This window comes from Ornithorhynchus anatinus, unplaced genomic scaffold (genome assembly GCF_004115215.2).
Source record: "Ornithorhynchus anatinus isolate Pmale09 unplaced genomic scaffold, mOrnAna1.pri.v4 scaffold_93_arrow_ctg1, whole genome shotgun sequence".
NCBI classification, from domain to species: domain Eukaryota; kingdom Metazoa; phylum Chordata; class Mammalia; order Monotremata; family Ornithorhynchidae; genus Ornithorhynchus; species Ornithorhynchus anatinus.
The window spans coordinates 1515439-1534932 of record NW_024396943.1 but is presented as its reverse complement, the minus strand read 5'-3'; the positions used below and the strand labels follow the sequence as shown (position 1 = coordinate 1534932).

The window sequence follows — 19494 nt, the reverse complement described above, 5'->3', positions numbered from 1 at the left end:
CCTGCCCCTGCCCTGGCTACCCCCTTCCCCACCCCGGTCCTGTCCTAGTCCGGATCCTGCACCCTGCTCCCCTTGATGGGCTTTGGTAGGTTCTCATTCATTCAGTAGTACTCACTGTGTGCAGAGCACTGTACTAAGAGCTTGGGAGAATACACTACAGCAACAGGGACATTCCCTTCATAAGCCACAATGAGCTTACATTCTAGAGTGAGGGAAGGTTCTCCATCGGGGGTCCCCAGCTCCAGAACCCCAGTTCTTACCCAGGCCAGCTCTGAGCTGGAGACTGAAGGTTGGGGCGAAGGGAGAAGCAGCGTGGCTCAGGGGAAAGAGCATGGGCTTTGGAGTCAGGGCTCATGAGTTCGAATCCCAGCTCTGCCACTTGTCGGCTGTGTGACTGTGGGCAAGTCACTTAACCTCTCTGTGCCTCAGTTCCCTCATCTGTAAAATGGGGATTAAGACTGTGAGCCCCACGTGGGACAACCTGATTCCCCTATGTCTACCCCAGCGCTTAGAACAGTGCTCGGCACATAGTAAGCGCTTAACGAATACCAACATTATTATTATTATTACCTGTTGCTGGAAGTGTAGAGGGCAGGGAGAGTGAGCCTCCGGGGAGAGGTGGGGCAAGTCTCCGGGGAAGGGGAGCGGTCGCTGGAGGATGGGTGGGACGAGGAAATGAGATGAGGAGGGGAGAGACCCTGGAGACAGGAGACGGGAGCTCCTAGGGGGCGGAGTCTCCAGGGGTGGGGAGAGCCCGGAGGAAGGGTCTCTGGAGGGGCGAGGGGGAGGGGTCTCCGGGGACAGCCTCTGCAGGCGACGACTTTAAGAGTCGGCTTTGCAGCGCCGAGCTGTAGAAGAGTCAGAGCCGGAGTCGGAGTCGCAGCAGGTGCACGGGGCGGCGGCATGACCGGTCATCACGCCTGGGGCTACGGCCAGCAGGACGGTAGGCAGGACGCCCCCAGTCAGCGCCACTTCGGTACCCTGCCTCCTGCCGCCCTCGGGGACCCTCGGCGGAGAGGGAAGCGGGGAGGGTCCCAGCCGACCGAGGGAATTGGGGAAATGGGAAAAGTGTCCGGGGTCGGCGAGCACAGAGGTGCGGGGGAGGGGAGCTGGGGTGGCGTGCGAGAGCCGGACTCAGCGAGAGACAGAGACACCTCAGGCAGAGACACCTCAGAGATAGAGACAACCCCCTTCCCCCACCACACACACACACACACAGAGATCTGCTCATTCTCCTCTGTGGGGCTCCGGCAGGTATGGGATTGTTTTACCCCTTTTCCAGCGGGGGCGGGGGCGGGGGGATACTGAGGCAGAGAGGGGCTCTGGAGGAAGAGAGCTAAGGAAATGTGCAGGCTGCAAAGGCGCAGGTGGTGGAGGAGGAGGAAGTCTGCAGGTGAGTGGTCTGCAGCGGAGAGGTGGAGGGGGAAAGACAGCGTCAGTGGGAGACGAAAGCCCACCGTCCTGGCTTTCACACTTCGCTCCGCTGATGTTCCAGACGCCCCTCCCTTCGGCCCAAGGAGAGGGAGGCATGTCTTAGCCTCGCTTCCTCTTTACCTTCTTTACAATACTTGGCCCGTCTGGGAAAGAGGTCGGAGGGGACGGTAGGTGAGGTGGGGAGGGGGGGGAGAGAAAGAGAGGGACCAAGGGACCAACTCCGAGATGTTCTACCCTGTCAACAGAGATGACTGAACCGAGCCTTACACAATGCGTGAACACTTACATCATTTAGATTTTGCCCTGAGCTCCATCCTCCCCCTCCCCAGCTACGGGCAGCGCGGCGGGGGGTTCATGGCCCAGGACTCTTTCTGGAACTCACTAACGAGGAGGCTCTCCTCCCATTCTTCTGGGTCGATTGCAGGGGACCTTAGTGACCGACAGCTCGCCGTGATCAAATCTATTCACCTGCGGTGTGGGCAGCCCCTCTGGGGAGAATGGCTGCTTACCGACAGAGGATTTACTGCAGACATGAAGGGTTTTAAAAATAAACAAAGTCAGGAGCTGTGAGAATCTGAGTCATATGCATCTGATTGGAACCGCGGCACTGTTCTACCCGAGAAGACTTGCGTTCACACACCAGCAGAGTGAAGTCTACAAAAAAAACTCTTGATAAAATTAGTCACCTAGGGACCTCCCGACCCTGTCCCACTGCCCCTGCCCAGTCCTTCTGTCCCCGTCCCGTTCCCCGCCCCACCCCCGCTCCCCTCAATCCCCAGGACCCAGGGAGACTGGCTCCTCTCCAGTGTGTGTGTGCGCTCGCAAGCATGCGTGCACTGATTGCCCTGCCATATCTCCTTTGGGCTGTGCATTCAAGAAAACTGCTCAGGAGAAAAAAGCACTCGTTGGAAGCCCCAGGATGGATGGGGGCTCTCATCCATCTGATTATCCTGTAATTACCCCAGCACTGAGGACAGTATTTGGCCTGGAGATAGTGCTGAAGCAGTTGTGTACCTGGGGGGGACCCAGGGGGCACTTCTCACCTTTTCCTTCTGCCCTGACTAAAAGATGGATGGGGATTCCAACTGGTGCCCAAGAGCCCAAGAAAACAACCTCCTCTGATTTGGGGCCCTGGGGAATGAGTGAGCCTCCTAAACTCATCCCACTCTGCCGCCAGGGAGGGAAAGAGAGGCCAATAAGCAGCACTGCCATGGCTGTATCCCTGAGAGATACAGGATACGGGATACAGAGAGAAGGAATGGCAGGGATGCTTGGTAGCTCCCCCATCCCCCCATCTCTCTCTCTCTCTCTCTCTCTCTCTCTCACACACACACACACACACTCACACAGAGGCACCGAGGACACCCATGTACATTAGGGAGAGACTTGGACCCAACCTCCTTCTTTCCAGGACCCAACTGATAGTAGGAGCAGTAGCAATAACCGTATTTACTGAGCACCCAGTGGTGCAAGGTATTGTATTAAGTACTTGGGAAGGTCAGTGGGAGCAAGCCTACCAGTGTACAGTAATGGTGCTCTCTTTCCTTCTCCACAGGCCCTTCAGAGTGGTACAAGTCCTACCCCATTGCCAAGGGAAATCGCCAATCCCCCATTAACATCGTGTCCAGCCAAGCGGTGTACAACTCAAGCCTCAAGCCCCTCCTCATCTCCTACGAGTCCTGCACGTCCCTGAGCATCGTCAACAATGGCCACTCCGTCATGGTGGAGTTCGATGATGGGGACGGCAGGACAGGTGAGCACTCCAGACTGGGTCGGGGTTGAGGAACTGGGTTCCAGTCCTGGCTCGGATCCTGGCTTACAGGCTGATCTGGGGAACCCCTTACCTCTTGGACCTTCTGCGTCCTGCCTTGAAGATGAGAATTTAAGGGGGATGGAGCTCTGGCCTCAGCAGGAAGCCTGTACCTACTGGCTTTAGCTCCTGTGGCTCAACTTCCTCCTCTCCCCAAAACCACTTTTCCTGGCTGCCAGGGCCCTTCGGGGAAGAGATGGTGATAACTGAGGGAGGAGAGGGCAGAGAGACAGAACTGAGAAATGCCCCCTCCAGAGGCTGACATTGTCAGCAGGCCCTAAGATGTCCTTGGTCAGATCACTTGCCTCTGCTAATATCTGGGCACTCAGAACCCAGGCCACACACACGGGTGGATGAGTCATTTTGGCAACTGCTAGATTCCTGATGGTGGCCATGCTTTCTCCTGCCCCAACTGCACAATTGCAGCCTGGTCAGCTTCTCCACCATCTGTACACCCAGACACCCACCTATTCCCCATTACCCCCACCTTCCAGACTTGGAACTAGGCTGGCCAACTGTTCACTTTTAGACCAGACAATCTGTTTCTGACCTGGTCGGTCCCGTCTCGTTTGGCGCTTCGCTCCCAGATGGCATAGAGGTGTGATGGATGGGGGTTATCCAGTGATAGGAAGATCGGGGGAATGCCGAGTCAACAGTGTCAGGCCACTCCTGATGTCCTGTGGCCATGGAGGGTGAGCTCTCCTGAGGGTGGTACTGGGGGTGGCAGGAGGAGCCCAAAGGAGAGCTGGGAAGATTTAGATCAGCTGAGCAGGAAGAAGAGGGCACAGTCCCCGGTTTGGGCCCCAAGGAGACCCAGAAAACCCTGTTCTGGGTCCTTGTGAGAGGTATTTGGAAGGTTTTTCAGGAGAGGAGAACTTTACCCTGTGAGTCAGGGCTAGAGTTAGCGATAAACCCACAAAGAAAATGATGGCCCCATTGATGGCCCCATTTCATTTGCTTCCAGTTTCCACCAGCCACAGATCAGCCCTTGCGCCCTTGGTACCGTCTTTGACTCTGACCCTGACACTGACACTGACTTTCTTGGGTGCCAGGCGGTGTGACTTTCCCTCCTAGCTGCCCAGCAGTGTGCTTTGCAGGGGTGGAGAAGTAACCCAATCATGTTGTCAGAGCTCCGGCTCAGAGAGTCTTGAATTTCTCATTCAGCCGTGGGCCTGAAAACTGCAAAAAGGAGAGCGAGCAGCCCACCCCTGAAGCCCTGCTTGCTGGGCTGGGCTGTGAAAACAGAATACGGTCACCCTTACACTTGCTGTCTGGTTCAGGCAGGCTGTTTCAAACTCCGCACACACGTCACCTGATTGCAGCGAGAAGTAGCGCTGGGCCTTCAGTGATGGCTGGATCTTCTAGGGTCCAAGACCGATCTGCACTCTTGCTTATTAGAGCCAGTACTTGAGGGTCCCGTGGACTTCTGAGAGGAAGAGAAATGCAGTCTTTCTTAAACCTCTTTTGAAGCCCCAAGACACTATCTCCTTGTATAAAAGGGTATTATTTAGCATTTTTTATGTACAAACACCTTGCTCAAAGCTGGGGTGGATAGAAAATTATCAGATTGGACCCAGTTTTTAATGGGATCAACCTTCAGCTTCTCTTCTCAGGAAAAGGGTTGAGGTGAAGAGATGGAGGAAAGGAGAGATGGGATGGATGAGAGATGGAGGGGAGGAGTGATGAGGGGCAACATGCAGTGAGCACGTGAGGCTGACTGGATCTGGTAGGAAGCGTTTGCTGACCATGTCCATAACCTAAGTGACCTTCAAGCAGATAGAAGCTGCATAGCCTAGTGGATAGAGCATGGGCCTGGTTATTAGAAGGTCATGGGTTCTAATCCCTGCTCTGCCACTTGTCTGCTGTGTGACCTTGGGCAAGTTACTTCACTTCTCTGGACCTCAGTTACCTCATCTAGAAAGTGAGGATTGAGACTGTGAGCCCTACGTGGGACAGGGACTGTGCCCAACCCGATTTGCTTGTATTCACCTCAGTACTTAGTACAGTACCTGGCACAGAGTAAGTGCTTAACAAATACCATCCCTATAAAATATTATTTCTGGACAGTTGTATGGTTGGCAGAGAGAGGGGCCAAGGGCCACCCTTTTATCCCCTCAGCTGAAATAAAACTCCTTTTCCCACAGAGCGTCAAAATGGCAAAGCAGAACAGGCCTCTCTGCTTCGATTTGGAGAGCACCTGAGGACTCTGTGCTGGGCCGTTAACTGGCTGGAGTCAGAAGCTTGGGGAATGGGAAGCTCTTTTGTCTGGAAAACCATTCAGTCCATATCTCCCCACTCCTCCAGTACCTCCAGTGGCTGCCCATCCACCTCCACATCCCAAAGAAACTCCTGACCATCGGCTTTAAAGCACTCAATCAACTAGCTCCCTCCTACCTTACCTCCCTGATCTCCTACTACAACCCACTCTGCACACTCAGCTCCTCCAACATACAAAACCTGGTCCAAATCCAGGAGCTGGCCTTCACCCTCCCATTGGATGAACTCCTTCACTGCGAGTCAGTCACCTTCAGGAGGCTCCCCAACCCTTGCTTTGCTAGAAGCAGGCAGCCCCCGTGCTTCCCGGTGCCACCCTGGCAAGGCCATGACTCCAGTGGGCAGTCGGCCAAGAGCCCATTTGTTCTCAGCCAATATAGGCAGGGCAGCTGCCTGAGACCCAGCCATTGCCATCACCACTGCCTGGCCAGTGGGGTTGGCAGCTGGGCCAAGGTGATGACCGTGTCCTTGGCAGCCCTCAGGGGAAGCATGGTGCGATCACCTGCCCAATGTGGTATGTCCAGTCACCTTGGGCTCACGGGCTATTCCAGTCCTGCCTGCCCCAGACTGACAGGTGGGGGATTAGCCAGAAGAAAGCCGACATCTTGAAGGTTTCAACTTCTGGTCCACCCCCATCTGACCCCAAGGGGTGGGCCTGTCTCTTCGCCACTGCCTGCCTTCTCCAGAAGCTTGGCGGGAAAGCCAATTGCTTAGGTCCCCACAGTCCCAAATCCAGGTGGGTGAGCCTCCCCATTGCTCCCCCACAGTTGGCCCCAACAGCTGCTGCAGTGGTACAGTGGCGACAGGCCTCATCTTATCCCCGGCGGGCAGGTGGAATAGCAGGGTCTTAGACTCCACTGAGGCTGGTTCCTCAGGAGATGGAAATTGGGGCCACCTTGGCTGGAAAATCAATCCATCAATCAATCAGTTGAATTTGAGTGCTTACTGTGGGCAGAGCACTGTACTAAGCGTTTGGAAGAGTACAATACAGTAGAGTTGGTAGACATGATCCATACTGTAAAGGAGGAGCAAATTCAAAGTCGGACGTATTAAGGACTAGAAACTCTACTGGAGATCCAGTTGAGAATTCTGTATAGGCCCCAGTGGCCAAGGGTAAATCAGATTCCCAAACTAGACAAGATCAAAGTTGGGAGTTAATTAGTAACATAGATTGGAAAGACTGCAAACAGGGAATGATAAAGTCAAGGTTTGCCATGTGATATTTACAACCATTGAGGATTAAGACTGTTAGGGCCAATCTGAGGATTTGATTGGCAAAAGTCAAACACTTGGAGGAGCAGCAAAGCCTAGTGGATAGAGCCCAGGCCTGGGAGTCTGAAGGACCTGGGTTCTAGTCCCAGCTCTGCCACGTGTCTGCTGTGTGACCCTGGGCAAGTCACTTTGCTTCTCTGGAACTCAGTTACCTCATCTGTAAAATGGGGATTTCGACTGTGATCCCCATGTGGAACATGGACTGTGTCCAACCTGATTACCTTGTATCTACCCTAGCACTTGGAACAGTGCTTGGAACATAGTAAGCGCTTTACAAGTACCATAATTATTATTATGATTATGATTATGATTATGACTGGAGGAGCAGGATTTCAGGCTTCTCATGGCTTAGTCCAGCAGTCCCAAGACCCACAACCTTGGCTACAACAGTGACCTTCTCAGTAGTTTAAAGGTCTGGTATAAGGGGAAGGTGGCAGACTCATGCTGTTGCAGCTCTTTGACTCCTACCTGGGCTAAAGAGGAGGAGCTGATTCTCCCCAGCAGCTAGCATAATGCTCTGCACACAGCAGGTGCCCAATAAAGTGCTCTGCACACAGCTGGTGCCCAGTACAGTGCTTTGCACCCAGTAGCAGCCCAGGACAGTACTCTGTACACAGTAGAGACCCAATACAGTGCTCTGCACACAGTAGATGCCCAATACAGGGCTCTCCACAGGTGGGCACCCAGCTCAGTTCTCTGAATCAATCAATCAATCAGTCAATCAGTGGTATTTATTGAGCACTTACTGTGTGCCAAACTCAGTACTAAGTGCTTATGAGAGTACAATACAACAGATCTGGTAGACCCATTCCCTGCCCACAACAAGCTTACAGACTAGAGTGGGAGTCAGACATTAAAATAAATTACAAAACACAGTAACTGCTGGCAATGGAGATACCAATCCCTGCTCCTCCCCCACCTCAGAGAGTTTGAGTGCAAATACAATGACCAGCACAGAGTTTTGGAAGGAAGTTGTAATTCTAGAATCTAAGCCTGGACGACTGTGCCTCACCTGGGCCATTTACCCTTCAATGGGCCATTGGACTGTCCCCATGTGCCATTGGCTTTTTCCTTGTTTTTCAGTGTTGGTTGGGTTTGAGTGTTACCCAAGGAGCAAAATTTGGTTCTGGAGCAGCTTGGAGGATTTTTTTCACCTATCCCTATCCCTAGCCCACCTATCCACTGTCTCTCACTCTCACCTATCTTGTCTTCGATCTCTTGCTCACACTCTTCCTCCTGCCTGGAACACCCTTCCCCTTCTCCTCCGGCACTTCTGAGATCACCTCTCCTCCGGGAGGCCTTCCCCAGCTGATCAATCTCCCATTCCCCCACCTCGTGTCACCCAACAGCCACTTTGACCCTTCAGCACCATCTAAGCACTTCCTTTACCTCAGCCTCCATTTCACTTATGTCCATATCTTTATACTCTTTATTACTCCCCCTAGCTGAAATAATTTTTAGTGTCTGTCTTCCCTGTTAGATTGTAAGGTCCTTGAGGGCAAGGGCCACACCTTCTATCTCTCTTGTAATCTCCCAAGCTCCGAGATCAGTGCTCAGGCAATGCTATTGATGACAATTATGGTGATGATGATGATGACTTTAGCAGTGACTCTCCGGGACGCTGCCCCCATCCCCTGCTCCTGGGCTGGGCAATCCATCCAGGTGTTAGAAGGGCCAGGGTGCTGGGAAGTCTCAGAGCCTCTGAGTGGCCCAGGGGAAACCCACTGACACCCACCTCTGAATTGTCCTCTGAGACCCAGGGCAGTCAGCTTCCCCTGGGCCTCGGTCAGACACACTCCACCAATGGCCGCAGAGCCTCCTGGGCAGGAGACCCCAGGACACCGGGGCGTCACACCCTTGGTGGGCTGAAAGGGTCAATTCCCTCTCCAACTGCCCACTTAAGCACAGAGAGGCACTTGCCCAAAATACACAGCAGCAACAGTCATCGAGCGGTTCCTGGAGGACGAGCACTGCACCTGATGCTTGGCAGCATACGCTAGACGTAAAAGGCACAGCCCTGCCTTAGGGGAGCTTACAGTCTAACGGATAATTATTATCCAGTGTCGTTGAGTCGTTTCCAATTCATATTGACTCTATAGATGTATTTTCTCCAGAACGATCTGTCATCTACCGTAACCTTTCTATCGGTTCTTCTGTTATCGTTGTTCTGGTCTCTATCCATCTATCTGCTGGTCTGCCTCTTCCATGTTTTCCCTGGACTGTTCCTAGCATTAGTGTCTTCTCCAGAGAATTAGTCTTCCTGAGGGGATAATAGTCCATTGCATTTGTATGGTACTTTTTGCTTTTTGACCCAAAGCACTTTCACATAAGTCAACTCATTTTATCCTCGCGACTTTCCTGTGAGTCAGGGAGAGCAGGGATCTCACCCCCATTTTGCAGATGAGGAAAGCGAGACCTGCCTGAGGTCACACAGTCAACTGCGCAGGTGCCTCTGGACCAAGCCAGAAATAGGTGGCCATCCCCTTCCAAGGGGAACCAACACCACCCTGCTAGGCCTGGGCATGGACGTGGATCTGCCGACCACCTCCCCCAACTTTCCCGCTGCCCACCCTCAGGGGCCGCCTCTCCACGAATCATGAGAAGAATCAGGTTTCTCCTGGGGTTTGGCCACCTTTTTTTGGCTCTCTGGATCTGGATGTGAAACTGGAGCCAAAATTCACCTTTCCTTTTGTGTGTCTCTTGACAGTGGTAAATGGGGGACCCCTGGATGGGCCCTATAGACTGAAGCAGTTTCATTTCCACTGGGGAGAGAAGCCCGGTCAGGGCTCGGAGCACACGGTGGATGGTCATTCTTTCCCTAGTGAGGTAAGACCTTCCTAACCTGAGCCTGACCTGAGCTTGAAGTGGGAGGGGGCCATTGGGAGGCCTGGTCCCAGGGGCTAGGCAGCTCTCAAGCCCCACAGCTCCGTTCGGGGGCAGGAGAGGGCTGGGGGAGAGCTGGCCCCAAGGAGGCACGGGGATCGGGAGAGATGCAACAGCCGCTTCTCCCCTGCCAGCTCAGCAGGGGAGTTAGGAAGGGGTCAGCAGGACCTGATCACTCTGCAGGCCCTCCTGCCTCTCCTCTTAAGTGGCCCTGGGCTGGCTCTCTCCAGCCTCCTCCGCCACTTCCCTCTGCACCACTCAGCCCCACAGCTGCCTCCCGCCAGCACTGGCGGCGGGGTGGCTGAGCCTTTGGGCCTCGGCTCAGACAAGTGGGTTTGCTCCTCTTGGCTTTGCCCCTGGCTTGGCTCTGCCCCAGGCTCTGCCCTGGCTCCCTGCATTCCATGCCAGGGCCCCGGTTTCACTGCTGTCACATTACCTATTTGGGCCCTGTCACCCTGCTCATTTAACACTCTGGCCCTGAGCGGTCAGCAGGGCCAGCAGTGACTTGGGCCAAATCTGGGCTGGTGTTTCTGCCACCTCAGGATCCGGTAGGTAGTGGCAGGAACAAGACCCAACAGAGGGTGGCTCATTATGTGTCCTCTTGGTCTCAGGGGCAGCATGGTTGGCGGTGCTGAGGCCAGACCACTCCAGGTGCCATCTTAGCATGGCAGGGAGGGAAGTGAGTCACTGGTCAAGTGTAGAAGGGCAGAGATCAGGACACCGAGGCCCTCCCCGCTGTCAAGGCCTCCCCAGCTGCTAACTTGGTCTTGTGCGACTCTTTCCCCATCTTAGTCACGTGGTTGCCAGCTCCTTGCTGAGGTCCTGGAGCAAACTCATGGAGAGCATAGGAACTGCATGGGGGTTCTGCTCCCCCACCCCTTAGGACAGCCAGCTCTGGGCATCGAGAGCTACCAGGCTAAGGAAAGGTTCTCGGCCCAATTGAGCTTCAGGGCCCTCTTGGGAGTGGGGAAGGGGCTGATGGGGGGCAATGGTCTCCCAGTGGGCAATGCGGGAGTGTGTGTGTGTGCATGGGAGGTGGGTGAAACTGACCAAGTGAGCAATTAAGAGACCATCGCTGAACTGTACTCCCCCAGCCCAGTGACTGATCTGTTAGCTTATTGAGGTGTGTCCTCTCCTCATTCATTCACTCATTCATTCAATCGTATTTATTGAGAACTTACTGTGTGCAGAGCACTGTAAGCGTTTGGGAGAGTACAAAATTACAATAAACAGACACATTTCCACCCCCACAACGAGCTTACAGTCTAGAGGGGGAAACAGACATTAATATAAATAAATAAATGACAGATATGTACATAAGTGCTGTAGGGCTGGGAGAGGGGATGAATAAAGGGAGTAAATCAAGGTGATGCAGAAGGGAGTGGGAGAAGAGGAAATGAGAACTTTCCTCCTCCACCCAAATCTTGATCGCCTGCAGGAAACACCAGGGAGCAGGGAGATGGGCACAGGTGAGCAGTGGAAGGAAAGATGAGGAGGAAGAAAAACAGGAGTAGGAGCAAGAGCACTGGATGATGAGCCCCTGGATCATGGGGAATTGACCAAATTTGGGGTTTCATTTGTCATTCTCATCTGCAGCTCCACTTAGTCCACTGGAACGCGAAAAAATATCACACCTTTGGAGAAGCAGCAGCAGCCCCAGATGGCTTGGCAGTCATCGGTATTTTCCTGGAGGTGAGCTGGCAGGAAAAGGAAGGGCCACACAGCCCTCTTACTGGCATTGGAATTCATGAGAGGTGCCATCCAGCTGCCCTACACCACTCCATGCCCACCTCTGGAGGCCTCATTTAAAGAGACCTGCCTCCTCCTCCTCCCGCTTCTTCCTCCTCCTCCTCCCACCTCCTCCTGCTGCCTCCTCATTCTTCCCCCGGACTCCCTCTTCCTCCTCTTCCTTCTCCCCCTCCTCTCACTGCCTCCCAAGCACTGGGCAGAGGGAGGCCCTTTGGGAAACTGCTGAAGTCTGACTCCCCCAACCCAAAAGACACCCAAGACCCAGGTTTCAGGGAGCTGCAAGATTCCCAGGCTGTGAATCCCCAAAAGATAACAGACCTTCTCAATGAACCTAGCTCTCAACTCTCCCGTCTCTGACTCCCAGTTCACATCCTTCCTCTGACTCAGAACTTCCTACTCATGCAAACCCACTAGACCCCAGCTCTCCTCCATCTTCAAGGCCCTCCTGAAATCAAATTTCCCCCAGGAGGCCTTCCCAGACAAATTCCCCACACCCTAGTTGGTGCTCACCCAAAGCCAACCACCCTCAGCACTTATGTGTTGATCCACCTACTTGACTTATCCAACTAGTTAGTCAGTCATCCATTACCTCTTTCCACATATTCTTGCTATTAGCAGATCTATCTTGGTTCCTCATCCCCACTTCCCTCCCATTATTTCTAAATAATTTATGACTGCTTGTTTCCACTACTAGATTGTAATCTTGAGAACAGGGGTTGTGTCTTTTACTTCAATTGTACTCTCTCAAAGGCTAAGTACAGTGTTCTGTGCACAGTAGGCCCTGAATTGACCCCAACCCCTGCCCCTCCTGGCTCCGGACCCCCGGCCTTTGTCCCCAGTCCCTGGGCTGGGCAGCCAATCCAGATGTTAGCAGGGTCTGGGCCAGTCTGGGCTAGGGTGCCGGGTGGGTTCAGGGCCTCCGAGTGGCCATGGGGAAACCCGTTGATGCCCACCTCTGCATTGGATGGTCAGCTTCTCCCAGCTCCTAGTCAGTTTGAGCAGCCCATTCCTCTGCCCACTGCAGCAGGCTTCTAGGAGGCCAGGTGGGATACAGTGGCCTCAGAGCCCTTGACGGCTAAAGCTTGTTTTTGACTTTTGCACTTGGTATCCCGGTCTTGACCTTTTAAGTGACCAGTTCTATGAGATGGAGCATATTCCAAATTGAATTAAGTGTTCGTGCCCCCAAATTCTTCTTCATCATCAAATTTGATCTGAGCCACCATGGGCCACCTCTGCATCGTCACTTTTACTATCATCATCATCACCATCATCAACAACAATCCATCAATCAATCGTATTGATTGAGCGCTTACTGTGTGCAGAGCACTGTACTAAACGAACAACACTAATTTTTTTTGAATGCCTCCTGCTGTACAGAACACTCACACACATACACACACATCCTTGGGAGAACATCATTCAGTGGCATTTTTTGAGCACTTACTGTGTGCAGAGCACTGGACTAAGCACTTGGGAGAGGACAGTACATCAGAGTTGGTAGACACGTTCCCTGCCTACAAGCTTAATTTCACCATCAGTGTCATCTTTGAGTACAAAGGTCAGCTTTTCATACTGGGTGCAGAGTACTGTACTCAGAAAGTAGAAGACACATTACCTACCCTCAAGGAACTTACAGTCTATTGGTCTGGCCCAGCATGGTGACTCTCCCCAAAAGAGCCAGGCAAAATCACCAACTTTCCATTCTGAGCACAGTACCATGTCCCTGCGGGCAAGGCCAGTGCCAATGGGCTGGGAGATAGCGTTGGGAGAGGAGGCCCAGCTAGCTTCTCGCCAGGTCTGGAGGAAGCATCTGAGCCCCACGCATCCAGGCAGGGGGTGGGACTGTTACTTTCTCACGCCTCTCATTATCGCTTTTCAATTCTAGACTGGAGGTGAGCGGGCCAGTATGAACAGGTTGACTGATGTGTTGTACATGGTCAAGTTCAAAGTGAGTGCTTTATTGACTTCGGTTTGTACTTCCTGACTCTTTCGACTTTCACTTCCCCCAGCACAGCAACCACCAGAGACAGTGTGTTGTTCTCATGACGTTTTTAGGAATAACCATCGCTGATCAGATGGGAAAGGAAGGTCTAGCTTATTGAGAATAATAATGACGCTATTATTATTATTATAATGACGCTATTATTATTAAGCACTGCCCCATTCTCCATCCCGGCCCTGAAGGATTCAAATGCCTGGAAGGCCTGGCCATGACTGTGGCTATGCCCGAAACTTTTGGTGACAGTTGGACTGATCAGTGATGATCCTACTGCTCCTGGCGTTCTCGTCTCTCCAATTTTTGTTTGTATCTTTCCTTATGTCACTGTTGCCAACCCCCTCTCCCCCTTATTCTTAGAGTGGGAGCTCCTTTGGAGAGTCAAGGACCATGTCTATAGCTCATCCTTGGTCCAGTGCTTTGAACACAAGAGTTGCTTAAAATATATACTATTACTCCTTCTATTCACTTGGGCACCAACTGCTGGAGTAGGTAGGAGAAAATCAGATTGGACTCTGACCCTGTCCCACATGAGGCTCACGATCTAAGAGGGAATAAGAGCAGGAAGAGCAGGGATCCTACCCCCATTTTATAGAGGAAGAAACTGAGGCCCACCCCAATCCTTCAGTCAATCACTGGGATTGATTGAATGCTTACTGTGTGCACAGCACTGTACTAAACTCTTCGGAGTGGACAATTCCATAGAGTCGTGAGATACATCCCTGCCAGAGAAGTTCAAGTTACTTGCCCTGGACTATACAGCAGGTCGGTGGCAGAGCGGGGCCTAGAAGCTGGGTCTCCTGACTTCTAGTCCCATGCTCTTTCCCCCAGGTCACACAGCCTCTAGGGCCAGAGTGCCAGAAGCTGGAGGGAGGGCTTGAGGCATGAAGGGTCATTAGCCTCTCTGCAAACAGGGGATCCCTAGTACTGTTCCCCTTTGGCTCCCTGCTTTCCCTGCCAATTCCTGAGGGGCTCCAGTGAGAGTGGAAATGGCATTTGGCCTCTTGAAAGCCCAGCAGTTTGCCTCTTTGCCCGACCTCTCTCAACACTGGTAGCGGAGAAACTGAAACCCCAGCAGCCCCAGCCAGTGGGAAAAAGGGCTCATCTCCACTGAAAGCGTGAGTGGCATTTTTCTTCATGCTGGGGTGGGCTGGGGGTGTTGGGGAACAGCTGGGAACAGAAGCTCCGGATTTCAAGACAACGGTCCTACACTGGACTCTGACACCTCTAAGCCTCATGGGTACTTGGGGGCCCTCACTTCTTCCCAGAGTGCAGTCAGGGTCTGACCTATCTCTGTTGGGTTTTGCCTCCCTGAAGCCGGCTAGGTGGATGTCTGAGTGGCTCTGTCTCCCCTTCTTCCTCCCTAGGGGTCCAAAGCTCAGTTTTCCGACTTCAGTCCCCAGTGCCTCCTGCCTTTGGGCCTTCATTACTGGACCTACCCCGGCTCTCTGACCACCCCGCCCCTCAACGAGAGTGTCACTTGGATTGTGTTGAAGGAGCCGATCAAGGTCTCAGAGAAACAGGTAAGAAGGCACTTTGGGCCCAACCATTGTCAAGGGGAGAGGCGCAGACAGGAGTCAGCCACAAGGAGGGGAAGGCACAAATGGTGCCATTCTGTGGGGACCAGCCCCAAGGCACTGCCAGCGCTACTTGGCAGGGGAGCTTCCAAGCCAATCTGGTGGGTGTCACTGTGCCCATGGAAACTGGGCTGAAGAGGAACCTCGAAATCAGGATTTGAATTCTCCAGGGTCTCAGTGAGTTGGCTCAGATACTAGATACCACAGGGGAGACATTCCTTATGGAAAAATGCACGACTGGAGGCCCAGGGAGGAGCTACCTGGCCCACATCTACAAGAGGGAAAAAAGTTAACACTGGCAGAAAAATGATCCAGGGATCATAGTGGGCCCCAAAGTTGCCAGAAGGCTGACAAAGGCAGCAGGAGAGTGCAAGCCAATAGGAACAAACCACACACACACACATAGAGTCCTGTGCTCGAGTCTGTGTCCACTCTGGGTGTCCCCACTGAAGAAAGAGAGAGAGATATAGAGACAGAGAGGCAGAGACAGAAAGGGCCAGCTTGAACCACCAAGATGACTGGAAATGGGAGTCATTCAGCCTGGAAAAGAAAGTGAAGGAAGGTCAATGAAGGAAGCAGCACAGACTAATAATATTGCGGTTTGCTCAGTGTTTGTTAAGTGTTTGTTAAGCGCTTACTATGTGCCAAGCACTGTTCTCAGCGCTGGGGTGGATACAAGGTAATCAGATTGTCCCACGTGGGGCTCACAGTCTTAATCCCCATTTTACAGATGAGGTAACTGAGGCACAGAGAAGTTAAGCAATTTACCCAAAGTCACACATCTTATAAGTGGAGGGGCCGGAATTAGAACCCACAGCCTCTGACTCCCAAGCCGGTGCTCTTGCCACTAAGCCACAAAGTGGGTTAGACACAGTTCCTGACCCAGTAGTGGACTAGCAGAAAGAGCCCAGGCTTGGGAGTCAGAGGACCTGTGTTCTAATCTCACATCGGCCACTTGCCTTTCTGTGTGACCTTGGGCAAGTCACTTCCCTTCTCTGGGCCTCAGTTCCTTCCTCTGCAAAATGGAGAGTCAATACCTGTCCTTCCTCCTACTTAGAGTGTGAGCCTCATGTGGAACCTGATTATCTTGTATCTACCCCAGTGTTTGGTACAGTGCTTGGCAAGTGCTTAACAAATACCACAATTATTATTATTAGTGACTGTCTTAAAATACTTGAAAGATTAGTCTCCCGAAGGCCTGAACCTCTCTGTCTCAGCTGAGGATTGACCAAGGGGAAACAAACTTGGTCAATCCTCAGCTGAGACAGAGAGGTTCAGGCCCTCGAGACACTAATCTTTCAAGTATTTTAAGGAGGAATTGATGTAAAGAAAAATATCTTGCTAAATTAGGGAGGAAGAGGATGTTGCAAGCCATCAATCCCTGTGGGGAGGGGGGAGTCCGCAAACACGGGCAAGGCTCTGCCTGCTGGTCTGTCTGTCTGTCTGTCTGCTTGTCTGGAATGGCTTCAGTGGGACCTGGCCCCAAAGAAGGGGATGAACAGCCTCTTCCAGCCTGGGATTCCTGACTTTGCTGTCATATCTTCCGAGTTCAGGAAAATATTTGCTCTTCAACTGGAGCAAATTAGCACTGGAATGGCTCCTCCTCTCTCCCTGGGGTCTCTGGATGGAGTCGGAGGTACTGTTGGCTGAAAGAGGGAGCAGCAGGAGTGTGAGCTGGTTTCTCCCCCCACCCAACCACCCCCATCCCATCCTCCTTACCGGAGCCACCCCCCACACCCTCCACACCCCTCCATGTCCCATCCAGAGCCGACTGCCCTGTAGAGGACTGAAATCTAGTAGGGATCAAGTCCCTCTCTTGCTTTTGCCCAACCACACAGCCATGGTATTACCAGTCCAGGTGGTGCAGCAACACCAAATCCCAAGAAAGCATCCACTTGGGATAATGCCAACCAGAACGGGTGATTGGCACTTACGGTTTTGCCAGTACCCCACTCCAGACATTTCTGGACCATTCCAGAATGCCCCACCTTCCTTTCACCCGAGCCCACTACTGGGGTGCTACAGCACTACTCTGGGCACCTACTGGGCGCAGAGCCCTCGACTAGTTACTTGGGACCTTGCAACTGAAATGAAAGACAGCCCCAGCACTCAAAGAATGGGGGAGGTGAAGGGACACAGGTTGAGAACATATTCTAGGTTTTTAAAAAAAAGAGTGGAGAGAAAAATGATAAAAACCAATGTTTTTCCTCCCCTTTTCCTCGCTCCCTCCTTCCCTCCCTCCCTTTCTTTGTCCCTTAATTTTTCCTGCCCAAGAAGCCATGATGCAGGAATAGCAATAATGGTGTTTTCTGAGCTCCCACTGGATGCAAAATGCCTACCTCTTTCGGGAGATGAGAGGGCCCTTGCCCAGAGGACTTCCCTGTAGGCCAAAATAGCCACTCTCTCCAAAGTAGCTTGGCCCAGGAGGCAGATTCTCCATGGCTGAGGCTCTCCTTTGAGTAATACGGATGGGTGACATTTTGGCTACATTCCCTGGATGACTGCCTCAATTCCCCGCTCGTCCTGGATTATGGAAACCAAACCAATAGATAGTAGCAATGGTAATGGTATGTATTCAGCGCCTGAGTGCAGTGCACTCACTGTATTAGACGCTTGGGAGAGTTTAACATACAGAAGGGACACGGTCCCTATCCACAAGGAGTTCCCACTCTAACAAAGGAGACAAGACGAGACACACAAGTATTTACCAATGGAGCAGTCAGGGTTGTCCGTGGTAAATGCCCACAAAATCCTGGGTTGCGGCCCTCATGGCCCGCATGGACCTCCCCAGTCCTCCCTCCCTCTCTCTGTCCCTCCCCCTGCCCAGAGCCCACGTCTCGTTTCAGTTGGAGAAATTCCGGACCCTCCTCTTCACCGCCGAGGAAGATGAGAGGATCCACATGGTGAACAACTTTCGTCCCCCGCAGCCCCTGAAGGGACGAGTCGTCCAAGCATCTTTCCGCACCTGAAGGAGCCGGACAACTGCCACTGGCAACACCCAGAATCCTAAGTGCTTCCAATCAGCAAAGACCAAACCCAGGGGCAGCCCACTGAAGCCCCAGGAACTGCTTTGGGGCTCGGTGCTCACTTCCAGCACTTCCCACCCAGGTTTCTTAGTCTTTCCAAAAAGTCCACCCCCACCCCCACCCCCATCACCCTCCAATTCCTCCTGACGCCTTTGTCATTCCCGTCTCTGGCAACAGGGAAAATGAGCCTCTTGGAGGACAGCCTGAGGGTGGGTGGGTGCCAGGCATGCAGGCACGTGACTCTGCTCATTTCAGCACCACCCGCCCCCAGCAGGAGACCACAGCTGCCCCCCGACACATTCTTGTTATTCAAATTGAATAGAGATTTTTTTATCAGAGTCACATTGGAGGGGTGAGTGTCAGAACAGAACCGCTCGGTTGTAGCCCCGACCATGGGTCCTGGGGTCTCCAGTCGGGGGAGGGTGTGGAGGGGTGGGGCGTTTGAGCGGTGGCATGGACCTATCTTCCCCAGGGCTTTCTTGGCACTTGGCCAGCTGGCCGGCAGCCCCTAGAAATGTTTCGTGCCCCCAGAGCTTACTTCACCCTCTAGCCATTCAAACCCTGGAAACCCTTCACCGAAGGGGAGGTTCCCATATCCCCCAGGCTGTGAGTGCGCCACAGGGTCGAAATTGATGCTGCCCCCCTGCCCTGCTGCCCTGCTTGCCAATCAGTTGGCTGCTGAAAAGACTGAAAAGCAATAGAACCTAAGAAAGGAGAGACTGTCTGTAAATGGACTCTCTTGAGCATCTTAGAACGATGGCTTCCTCTCACCCTTAAATCTCAAAGATTTTTAACCATTTCACTGACAACCATTAAACCTAGAGCAGACGCGTCTATTGCGTTTGTGGTCCCTGCCTCGTGTTACCTGTGGCCGGAGAGGACTAGAAGGGCAGGAAAGGCGGGGAAGTCCACTGCCAATCAACCATCACCACCACTGCTGACTAAATAGAATCAGGAGAAGGCAAAGACTGCTGACCCCGGAGACTACCCTGGGGTCAGTGATGAAAGAGAAAGCAGCCAGCTCAATTCCCTGGCTAGTTTATACTATGGAGGGAGAGAGGGAGGAATGGAGGGAGAGGCAGTGGGACAGGAACAGCATGGCCTAGTGGACTGAGCAGGGACCAGAGCAGGAGACCTGAGTTCTAATCCCATTTCTACCACTTGCCAGCTATATGACAGACTAGTCTCTTAACTTCTCTGAGTCTCAGTTCCTTTGTCTGTAAAATGGGGGATAATTACCTGTTTTCCCTCCCCCATAGACTGGAGCCCCAGGGAAGACAGAGACTGGAACTGATCTGATTTCACTGTATCTGCCCCAAGGCTTAATCTAGTGGTTGGCACACAGTCTGCTGAAGCAGCGTGGCCTAGTGGCTAGAGCACGGGCCTGGGAATCAGAAGGACCTGGGTTCTAATCCCAGCTCTACCACTTGTCTGCTGTGTGATCTTGGGCAAGTCACTTAAATTCTCTGTGCT

General features: G+C 52.8%; 1 protein-coding gene across 1 annotated transcript; it reads left to right on the top strand.

The window, feature by feature from the left end:
* The first annotated feature begins 230 nt into the window (after positions 1-230).
* On the top strand, positions 231-18483 carry CA7 (carbonic anhydrase 7). Its single transcript, XM_029057389.2, has 8 exons — positions 231-289; positions 842-943; positions 2990-3187; positions 9498-9616; positions 11270-11365; positions 13308-13370; positions 14786-14941; positions 17842-18483. The coding sequence occupies exons 2-8, from the start codon at positions 904-906 to the stop codon at positions 17962-17964; spliced, it is 795 nt and encodes a 264-aa protein (XP_028913222.1). The 5' UTR covers positions 231-289; positions 842-903; the 3' UTR covers positions 17965-18483.
* Positions 18484-19494: the final 1011 nt, after the last annotated feature.

What these genes read in the sequence shown, in the direction of transcription:
- CA7 (XM_029057389.2), top strand. Translation starts at nt 904, where the DNA reads ATGACCGGTCATCACGCCTGGGGCTACGGCCAGCAGGACG. An exon ending in GGGCTACGGCCAGCAGGACG is followed by an intron (nt 944 to 2,989) that starts GTAGGCAGGACG and finishes CCTTCTCCACAG; the next exon opens with GCCCTTCAGAGTGGTACAAG. An exon ending in TCATCGGTATTTTCCTGGAG is followed by an intron (nt 11,366 to 13,307) that starts GTGAGCTGGCAG and finishes TTTCAATTCTAG; the next exon opens with ACTGGAGGTGAGCGGGCCAG.